An 11,618-nucleotide genomic window follows, 5' to 3' on the forward strand; every position below is an offset into this window, starting at 1 on the left:
AACCAATTGCAATTGATATTTTTAGAAATATCAAACAATATCCCTTAATGCTTAATTAACATACAACATTAATTTACAATTTCTCATACCAGTAAATATTGTTAACTCATGAATTTTCACATCAAAGTAATACTCAGTAAAGTACTTAGTGGTTTTAATATCTAAACTTTGGATCTTCCAAAACATTCCATGTACAGGTTTCTCATATAAACACCCCTAAATTTCGTTTGCAGACATTTTTTTCTCAATATTATGTGCATTGTTTTCCTGAAGTTTTGATAAATGTAATGTGTCAGCTAAGACTAACTTTTGTGAGATAATGGGTTTCTTGTCGCATAGGTAATGGCCTTCCATCAACAAACGAAGCATAACTCAGTAAAAGACTTATACCTCTTCGAAACTCTGGCTCAAGAACATTCTAGAACTGAATAATGTTTTTATAGTTTAAACCTCTTTTGTGTAAATAGTTCCCCCTGGAGATTAAAGTATATGAATTCTTTGGAAACCGGCCTGATACATTCTTTAATAATTATCTGTAAAATTTGTCGCTTGTTATTATTATTATTATTATTATCTATTATTATTATTATTATTATTATATTATTATTATTAATTTTATTTATTATTATTATTATTAGGGAAAAACTTCTCTATCACGAGAGTATATATAATGTTCTAAGGGGTCCACAATAATACAAAGTGTAAAAAGTCCGTGTATAATTTTGAAGACTTTACAGAAAGCTTTCTGTAAAGTCTTCAAAATTATACACGGACTTTTTACACTTTGTATTATTGTGGACCCCTTAGAACATTATTATTATTATTATTATTATTATTATTATTATTATTATTATTATTATTATTATTATTATTTATTATTATTATTTTATTATTTATTATTATTATTTCATTAAAAGTAATACATGCTTGAGAGAGGGTCTCCTTAAAGTACAAGAAAAATTATTATTATATTATTATTACTATTATTTCTTTTTTGCTCTATCACAGTCCTCCAATTCGACTGGGTGGTATTTATAGTGTGGGGTTCCGGGTTACATCCTGCCTCCTTAGGAGTCCATCACTTTTCTTACTATGTGCGCCGTTTCTAGGATCACACTCTTCTGCATGAGTCCTGGAGCTACTTCAGCTCTAGTTTTTTCGAGATTTCTTTTCAGGGAATCTTTGGATTGTGCCTAGTGCTCCTATGATTATGGGTACGATTTCCACTGGCATATCCCATATCCTTCTTATTTCTATTTTCAGATCTTGATACTTATCCATTTTTTCCCTCTCTTTCTCTTCAACTCTGGTGTTCCATGGTATTGCGACATCAATGAGTGATACTTTCTTCTTGACTTTGTCAATCAACGTCACGTCTGGTCTGTTTGCACGTATCACCCTATCCGTTCTGATACCATAGTCCCCCAGAGGATCTTTGCTTGATCGTTTTCTATCACTCCTTCAGGTTGGTGCTCGTACCACTTATTACTGCAAGGTAGTGATGTTTCTTGCACAGGCTCCAGTGGAGGGCTTTTGCTACTGAATCATGCCTCTTTTTGTACTGGTTCTGTGCAAGTGCCGGACATTTGCTTGCTATGTGGTTTATGGTTTCATTTTTCGTATTGCATTTCCTACATATGGGAGAGATGTTATTTCCGTCTATTGTTCTTTGAATATATTTGGTTCTTAGGGCCTGATCTTGTGCCGCTGTTATCATTCCTTCAGTTTCTTTCTTTAGCTCTCCCCTCCGTAGCCATTGCCACGTGTCATCGCTGGCTAGTTCTTTAGTCTGTCTCATGTATTGTCTGTGCATTGGTTTGTTGTGCCAGTCTTCTGTTCTGTTTGTCATTCTCCTGTCTCTGTATATTTCTGGGTCTTCGTCTACTTTTATTAGTCCTTCTTCCCATGCACTCTTTAGCAATAATTTCATATTTCTAAAACCACAAAAGAATATTTTTCCCGGAATTTATAGACTTTATAATTAAATTCAACCAAAGACTGCCGACGGGAAAATTTTTAAGGGCTGACGATGATAGAGAAGAATATTAATTTACTGACGTCCGGTCTCTCTCTCTCTCTTTCTCTCTCTAGTAGGATGACGGACGACCCAGAAGACAGGAAATACCAAAGTGACGCTGTGTTCAAAGCTTGGCTTCAACAGAAGAACAAGCAGGCAGCCTTGGCCAAAAAGTAAGTACCTGTGAAGTATTAGTTCTCTCTCTCTCTCTCTCTCTCTCTCTTCTCTCTCTCTCTCTCTGTGTGTGTGTGTGTGTGTCTGTGTGTATGTGGCGTATTCATCTATATAGAAGTGAGATTGATTGTGAGTCTCTCTCTCTCTCTCTCTCTCTCTCTCTCTCTCTCTCTCTCTCTCTCTCGTATTCTTCTGTTTGTGAGATTAATATTTTCTCTCTCTCTCTCTCTCTCTCTCTCTCTCTCTCACACACACACACACACACACACTCTGTGTGTGTGTAGCGTATTTATCTGTATAAAAGTGAGATTAATTGAGTCTCTCTCTCTCTCTCTCTCTCTCTCTCTCTCTCTCTCTCTCTCTCTCTCGTATTCTTCTGTTTATGAGATTAATATTTCTCTCTCTCTCTCTCTCTCTCTCTCTCTCTCTCTGAGTCTGTCACTGTAACTTATAGTATTTTTCTTACCCTAAATGTAAACGTTATTGACAATGAATTAATACTCAAATTACCAGTAATAAACAGATATAGTTTTCATGGTTATATAAAAGTCTTTGACTGAACTGCTTGTATTTTGTTCAGATGAATAAATCAAATGATTATTGAATAATTAGACAAATAACTAAATAAATAAATTCTTTGATTAATTTTTCAACAAAATAATCTTGATTCTTAACTTAACTTCTAATTATTCATGTATTGAATTATTATTCAATTATTTATTTTTCATCTATTTAGTCATTAATAAAAAACCAATAAATACATACCTAAATAAATTAATGAATAAATCTGTGAATAAACAGATAAATTATAAAAATAATAAATAAATAAAAGACTAAATGAGTAAGAATTAATATTGAAATAAGTGCATCTTTTGCGTAGTAATGAAACGAAAACAAATAATTAGTAAATAACAAAATAATAAATAAATGAAGAAATAAATGAAATGAAATCAATACAAAAAATCAAATGTATTTTCTTGAAAAAATAATGAAACGAAAACAGCCTCCACTACATCACCCCCCTCTCCAGCTCTCTCCCTCACTCCCCCGACAGACACCAGAGGAAGACGAGCTCCAGCAGGGGCGGCGGCGGCTCCGAAGTGGTGGAGCGGCGAGCCAGAGCGGAGGAGGCCTTCCAGGCGTGGCTGGCGAGGAAGAGGGAACAACTGCGCCTCGAGAAGAAGCTCCGGGGGGAGCGGCGGCGTCTAGAGGACCAGAGCAGTTACGCGAGGACCAAGGCTGAGTGCGAAGTGGCTTATAAGGAGTGAGTATTCCTGTTGTCTCCAACTTCGGTGTGGGACATTTTACTTCGTTTTAAGAGCCTGAGGTCCTCCTCTCTCATACTTCCTTATCCTCCTGCAGGTGGTTGGTACTTTTTTCCTGGCCACCTAACTAACATCTAACATCTAATCCTCCTGCAGGTGGTTGGTACTTTTTTCTGAGCACTTAACTAACATCTAACAGCTAATCGTCATTATCTGAGACTAGTGTTCCTTATCCTCCTGCAGGTGGTTGGTACTTTTTCCTGAGCACTTAACTAACATCTAACATCTAATCGTCATTATCTGAGACTAGTGTTCCGTATCCTCTTGCAGGTGGTTGGTACTTTTTTCTGAGCACCTAACTAGCATTTAACATCTAATCGTCATTATCTGAGACTAGTGTTCCTTATCCTCCTGCCGGTGGCTGGTACTTTTTTCTGAGCACTTCACTAACACTTAACATCAAGCTTTTCCTTTAACTGAGACTAATATTCCTTACAACTCCCGCAGGTGGTTGGTATTTTTCCTGAGCACCTAACTAACATTTCCTTTATCTGACACTAATATTCCTTATAACTCGCGCAGGTGGTGTCGTAGGAAGAGAGACGAAGTTCGAACCATGAGACCGAACGGCGTCGTGCCTCGATCTCAGAGTCTCGAACGACCCTGGGTTCAGGAGAAGACGAGGAAACTCTACTCGGCTTACATGAATGGACACTAGATGGCATGGAGGTCGCTTCCACCAGGGTCGCAGACGAAAACACTCGGGAGATAGAGACGAAAAAATAATTTTAAAAAATCATAGCGGACCTTCTAAACGAAATATTGCGAAGGACTGTGAAATACTATTTTTTTTAAAAAAGTGTTCTACGTTGATGGGACTTTGATATGGAGTAATGTGTTGTAAAAAGAATACCTGTGGAAGTGAAACCGAGGACGCCTGAAGGTGCCAACGAGTGGTCGATCAGTTCAGTTCGTGGCTGTAACTGTGATTGTTTTGTCTTGTCTGGTTTTGCGTTACAGGAAAAGCAGAAGAAATTTGACTCGACTGGAGCTCATTCAATCAAAAACATTTATCATCTCAGTTCTCCGACTAAGAGTAGTAAAGGAATCACAAGGAGAAGGCAAAGAAATAGAGCATATTCCTCACAGTACCTGAGGAAGCATGACACCATTACACAATGCACGTCGGATCATTTCTCCTTTAATTGAGAGGAAATGTTGATAAAAGTTATATTTATCTCAATTTCAAAGCCGTTTATTTGGTAGATTTAACCAGGTTAAGTTAGTGTCATATCACAACTTATGTTCTAGCATCAAGTCTTTTTTCTGGTTTATATTTCAATGCCATTAACTGTAATTTTTTCAGTGGTTGGATGACCAAAAGATAAATTATTTTTAATTTTATATTTTATTATACGACCAGGTTAATTAAAGTGTAAATTTATTACTTTATATAATATAATAGAGAATATATATATAGATATATAATTATAATATATATCTATTACTATATATAATATAATAAATATTAAATATATATATACATATATATAACCCTTTTCTATACCCCCAACAAGCAATCTATTCTTTTCCAAGAAAACATTCAATCTGTAAACAAAAACAAAAAAAACTACAATTTTGTATGTACCTTTCTCGTACCTCTTTGACATAACCATCCCTGCATCTACGTATGCCTAATGTATCCTATACCTATGTACCCTTTATCCATGGTCCCTGTAGCGAATGTATCCTGGTTAATCTACGGTGAGTAGAGTACCATACACTCCAAGTGATTCTAAAGCCTGGTTGTCATACTATGTAATTATAGTATTGATTTTACATATGGCTGATTTTTCCTCTTCAGGGGCACAAAAAGATGATTTGACTATTCGTTAGAGGAAATGCATTTGTGTCATTTTGTTTGAGAGGAAAATATTAGTTGTTAGTATGAGTCAGATCCAGAAGAGCTGTCACTACTTGTAAGAAATACTTCATCAACTATTTTACTTAAATATTATTATCTATTATTATATTATTTGTTCCACCAAATCGTCAATATCCGAGTGATGCCAAACAGTGCGATCTGGAGGATTCCCTGGAATGCATAACGACTTCCTGGAATGCATAAGGGTGACTGGAATGAATTTTGATTTCCTGGCGTGCATAATAATTTCTTGGAATGCATGATAATTTCCTGGAATGCATGATGATTTCTTGGAATGCATAATGACATTTTGGAATGCATAACGATTTCCTGGAATGCACCATGATTTCTTGGGATGCATAATGACATTTTGGAATGACTAATGATTATCTGGAATGAGTAATGATTCCCTGGAATGCATAATGATTTCATGGAATGCATAATGATTTCCTGGAATGCATAATGATTTTTTGGAATGCATAACATTTTCCTGGAATACATAATGATTTCCTGGAATGCATAATGACTTCTTCAAATACATAATGAAATTTTTGAAATAAATAATGTTTACCTGGAATGCATAATGATTTCATGGGATGCATAATGATTTCCTGGAATGCTTAATGACCTCCTGGAATGCTTAATGACTTCCTGGAATGCATACTGACCTCCTGGAATGCATAGTGACTCCACCCAGAATAAGACTCAACGAATCTACCACGGACTACACAAATACGATCCTGTACAGACTGCTTATAGTGTGAATATGAGTGTAAATACTATAAAGTGTAAAGACATGATTTACTGTAATACTGCATACAATTGTTATAAATAACCTAGTAGGGGATAGGTGGATAAAAGCTGTATGCTTCATGCGAGACAAAAGTTGTTAATATAATCTCACTTCATAATAAAAACATTAGTAACTGTTTTCTTTCATTATGACTGGGGCGTCCTATGGATTTTCGTCTTTTTTTAAGATTGAAACACATGCAAATTTCGGCAAAAACGAATGAATAGATATGATCTTCTAGAGGGATGAAAATAGACCTCTTCTTCAAATCAGGTATAGTATTCTATTTGGATGGCAAATTACGAATATAATTATAATCGTACAATATTTTGAAATTTAGTTGCCACATGATAGTTACAATGCATGCTCACCTTTGCAGTACACCAAGAAGATTTTAGTTAAATTGCGATTATTCCTTCAAACTATGTATAAGAGAGTACTCTGGATTGCCAATTGAGAAATTGATTGCAATTTTATTATATAATTGCAGTTTAGTTGCCATAGTACCATGCTGCAATAATGCAACATTCACCAATGCCTCAAGATTGTAATATTGGACATTTTATGGGTATAAAAACTGTTATCACTTAGTTCATACTGGCTGTGGTGTGAGATATTTTGAAACAATAACCACGAGTGTGATTCCAATATCATGCAATTTGGTTGCAATACAGCAATATTGCAACGTAAGTGAACTGAACCGAAACATCAGTGCTACGATGTATATTGGGAGTAAAATTTTATTTATGGTTGCTAACTAAAAGTAAGTTCGCAAAATTACAATTTTATCATAGTTGGTCATATTTTTCAGTAGAAAAAAAGATTAATTAGAAAGATGCATGTTTAGTAATTTGATCTAGTGAGCAAAGGTCTGATAAGTTTCGGCAAGCAAGTTGTCCTTCTATGGAGTAAGCAACAGGGAACTTCTTCCTTGTTCGTGAGCAAAACTTTAATTTTTATGCGCATATTAATTCTCTTTTTTTTTCAGTACCTTTGGTGCACTGGTCCTTCAGTATATTATTATTATTATTATTATTTTTTTTTTGCTCTATCACAGTCCTCCAATTCGACTGGGTGGTATTTATAGTGTGGGGTTCCGGGTTGCATCCTGCCTCCTTAGGAGTCCATCACTTTTCTTACTATGTGTGCCGTTTTTAGGATGACACTCTTCTGCATGAGTCCTGGAGCTACTTCAGCCTCTAGTTTTTCTAGATTCCTTTTCAGTGATCTTGGGATCGTGCCTAGTGCTCCTATGATTATGGGTACGATTTCCACTGGCATATCCCATATCCTTCTTATTTCTATTTTCAGATCTTGATACTTATCCATTTTTTCCCTCTCTTTCTCTTCAACTCTGGTGTCCCATGGTATTGCGACATCAATGAGTGATACTTTCTTCTTGACTTTGTCAATCAACGTCACGTCTGGTCTGTTTGCACGTATCACCCTATCCGTTCTGATACCATAGTCCCAGAGGATCTTTGCATGATCGTTTTCTATCACTCCTTCAGGTTGGTGCTCGTACCATTTATTTCTGCAAGGTAGCTGATGTTTCTTGCACAGGCTCCAGTGGAGGGCTTTTGCTACTGAATCATGCCTCTTTTTGTACTGGTTCTGTGCAAGTGCCGGGCATTCACTTGCTATGTGGTTTATGGTTTCATTTTTCGTATTGCACTTCCTACATATGTGGGAGAGATGTTCATTTTCCGTCCTATCGTTCTTTGAACATACCTGGTTCTTAGGGCCTGATCTTGTTGCCGCTGTTATCATTCCTTCAGTTTCCTTCTTTAGCTCTCCCCTCTGTAGCCATTGCCAATTGTCATCGCTGGCTAGTTCTTTAGTCTGTCTCATGTATTGTCCGTGCATTGGTTTGTTGTGCCAGTCCTCTGTTCTGTCTGTCTTTCTCCTGTCTCTGTATATTTCTGGGTCTTCGTCTACTTTTATCAGTCCTTCTTCCCATGCACTCTTTAGCCACTCGTCTTCACTGGTTTTCAGATATTGCCCCAGTGCTCTGTTCTCGATGTTTACGCAGTCCTCTATACTTAGTAGTCCTCTCCCTCCTTCCTTTCGTGTTATGTATAGTCTGTCCGTATTTGCTCTTGGGTGTAGTGCTTTGTGTATTGTCATATGTTTCCTGGTTTTCTGATCTATGCTGCGGAGTTCTGCCTTCGTCCATTCCACTATTCCTGCGCTGTATATGATTACTGGCACTGCCCATGTGTTAGGTGGCTTTTATCATATTTCCGCCGTTGAGTTTTGACTTGAGTATCGCCTTGAGTCTCTGCATATATTCTTTCCTGATCGTGTCCTATTAGATTATTATTATTATTATTATTATTATTATTATTATTATTATTATTATTGGAGAAACAAATTCACAGTTATGTAAATGTACATATATGTACATTTACATAACTGTGGATTTGTTTCTCCATTTGAAGACTCGTGCTACTATGAGGATTTTTTAATTATTATTATTATTATTATTATTATTATTATTATTATTATTATTATTATTATTATTATTAGAGTGTGTGTCCTCATAAAGAAAGATATATAGAGATAATTCAAAGGGCTTTAAAGCCTCGTCTTTCAGAAATCAGAACCATTTTTATGCGCCACGTCATTACCCCAAACCACTTGCCAACAGGCAATTTAGAATGCGTAGTGATCTGCCTCTTTTATAGTTCGTATCATTCAAAAAAGCAAAAAAATTGTGATGTAATACGAATTTATTACATAATTTTCTAAACTGCAAGTTCCTGCGTTCTCGCTCATGCACACACATACATAAATTTACAGAAAAATATAAATACGAACTGGCAACTCTTTCATATCGTCTTTACCAAACGTCAAAAACAGCTGATTCCCGTCCACTTACTTTCCCATCTGTTGACCTCCATTTTTATAGTTTAATGTAAGGTACTGCGTTTCTATTTCAGTTATCTAGATCTGGGAATCCAACCTATTATTCAGGGGCTTACTCCAGGCTCAGTAGGTTGTTAATTCCCGTGGGTAAATGAAATAGGTCTATTTCTTCCTCCCAGTTCGTAAGAAACAATATGGCCCGTCCATTGTCGTGAAGCTTTTCAATAGTTTACAATAATGCACTGCTGGAAATAAGGATAATCTAATGTATATTTTAGCCAAAACTTCATGTCTGTGAAGGGCTTATTCAATTCTGTGAAGTCATAGCTGTCGTAGTTTAGGTCTGTGTCATTGGTTAAAAGTTAGGATAAATATATAATGCATGCTATTAACTAATACACCCATTTAAGTGTTATTTTATAAAGGGGTACTTTATGAAAACTTGGGTCAAAACATGGAAACCTAGAGAGTAAACACAGTATGTGGAAGAACTGGAATAAAAATATTCTTCTTTGGTATTTTTTAGTTAGCATTTTATTTAAGGTGACAAATATCAAGCATTTTTAATTTCAGGTGATATCAATGAACAGCAGTATTCGATTGAAGAGGATACCCACTAAGGCCAACTTTTGTTTTCCTTTGAAGTTTATATTCGTGTGGATATTGATGTCCCCTTCAATCTCATGAGAAGGGGTAACCAGAAACTTACATCTGCCAGGGCTATGCCCCCAATAACATAATCTTTCTCCTCCCATCTCATTAGGAGTGGTAACAGAAACTTGTATCTCCCAGGGCTATGCCCCCAACAACATAATCTTCAGAAGAACCCACAGCCTTTACAATGAGTTAAGTACAGAATGAATTACTTTCTCACTAACTTTTTGCTTGGCAGTGTAATGTGGCTTCCCGAAAATCAGAGATATGAAAAGATTCATTGGTGCTTAAATTTTCATTGCTGTTCCACCTTAGCTGAGTTAGATTGGTCCCCTTTTTCCAATGAATTTATTTTTTATTTATTTATTTTTAGGTGGATAAGTATGAAATGCGGAAGTAAGTTGGTTATGCTTTGGATGTTAGCAGAAAACATGAAGTTTTTAACAGGACTCACTTTTGCCAGCTCGTATCTTGCATGACAACTGACATGCACTTTTTATAGTTGATTGTAAAGGTTAAATCACTATTATTTTTTGTAAAGGAAGATGCAAATGCCTTCAAAACTCTTCTCTAGATGTTTCCTCATACTGAGTAATATATTTTTACTAAAAGCTTGGATATATTTATGTAAATATTAGTGCCATGTAAGTCAGATTATCCTGAAAGACGATGAGAATTTGGTGAGCAGTTGAATGTTAATCTAGCGATCCTTAGTAAGTTTGGATATGGTAGGATTCATGGCAATTAATTTCGTCTACATATGCTGCTGTGTAGCCATGGAATATATACTTAAGGAACGCTTAATGGAATAACTTCATGAAATGTCTGTATTATTCTATATGGCACAGTTAAAGATTGAAATGGTTCGTGCATTAATGATAAAGGTCGAGGAAGAGTTGTACAGGAAGTAGTGGATATGGAAGAAGCGGGACAGGGACCAGTTGCAGTAACTTGGCAGGGAAGGCTCAGAGACAGTTGAGGAATAGTTGTATAGTAAGTAAGTATAAATGTCAGAATAGAGATCAGCTGCAGTACCCTAGCAGGCAAGGCTCTGAGAAGTTTAGGAACAGTTATACAGAAAGTAGTGGATATGGAAGTAGCAGAACAAAGACCAGTTGCAGTAACCTATCAGGGAAGGCTCCAAGAAGGCTGAGAAACAGTTGTAAAGAAAGTAGAGGATATAGAAGTAGTATAACAAGAGATTAGTTGCAGTAACCTGCTAGCAGGGAAGGCTCTAGGAAGGTTGGAGAACATTTTGCAGAAAGTAGTGGATATGGAAGTATCAGAACAAAGACCAGTTGGCAGTAACCTAGCAGGGAAGGCTCTAAGAAGGTTAGGGACATTTATACAGAAAGTAGCGGATATAAACGTATCAGAACAGAGACCAGTTAACAATAACTTAGCAGGGAAGGCTCTGAGAAAGTTGAGGAACAGTTGTATAGAAAGTAGTGGATATGGAAGTATCAGAACAGAGGCCAGTTACAATAACCTAGCAGGGAAGGCTCTGAGAAAGTTGAGGAACAATTGTATAGAAAGTAGTGGATATGGAAGTATCAGAACAGAGACCAGTTGCAGTAAACTAGTAGGAAAGGCTCTTAGAAGGTTATAAAGTTATAAAGTAGTGAATAAGGAAGTAGCAGTATTGGCCTCTTAAGTTTAGCCACATTAAGCTGGTGTGACTAGGATTTTACTCGTCCAAGGAAATAAAGCAGCATATGATAGCTTGATAGTGGTTAAACAGCTTGGTTGTTTAAATTTTCATCTATTTTCATAATATACCTTTAATTTTATAGGATCATACAGTGTAGCCTTCAGTTTTTCAGAGACCTTTTCCTTCTTAGTCATCTGCACTGCTTGCTTCTGCAAAGTTTTTTGCTTTACTTTATTCACCCCTAAACATTTGATGTAATTAAAAGAGTGTAG

General features: G+C 36.2%; 1 protein-coding gene across 3 annotated transcripts in view; it reads left to right on the top strand.

Annotated features, from left to right (window-relative positions):
- LOC135194853 (serine/arginine repetitive matrix protein 1-like) overlaps nucleotides 1-4,818 on the top strand; it is a 76,069-nt gene extending 71,251 nt beyond the window's left edge. For 2 of the 3 annotated variants that reach the window (XM_064221039.1, XM_064221037.1), the window contains exons 5-7: nucleotides 2,092-2,190; nucleotides 3,222-3,455; nucleotides 4,039-4,818. In XM_064221039.1, the coding sequence (XP_064077109.1) occupies nucleotides 2,092-2,190; nucleotides 3,222-3,455; nucleotides 4,039-4,174 (469 nt within the window). In that variant the 3' untranslated portion in view covers nucleotides 4,175-4,818. The remainder of the gene's footprint in view (nucleotides 1-2,091; nucleotides 2,191-3,221; nucleotides 3,456-4,038) is intronic. The other variant, XM_064221038.1, reaches the window with a different exon arrangement.
- The last annotated feature ends 6,800 nt before the right edge of the window (nucleotides 4,819-11,618 follow it).

This window comes from Macrobrachium nipponense, chromosome 15, assembly GCF_015104395.2.
Source record: "Macrobrachium nipponense isolate FS-2020 chromosome 15, ASM1510439v2, whole genome shotgun sequence".
Classification (NCBI taxonomy): domain Eukaryota; kingdom Metazoa; phylum Arthropoda; class Malacostraca; order Decapoda; family Palaemonidae; genus Macrobrachium; species Macrobrachium nipponense.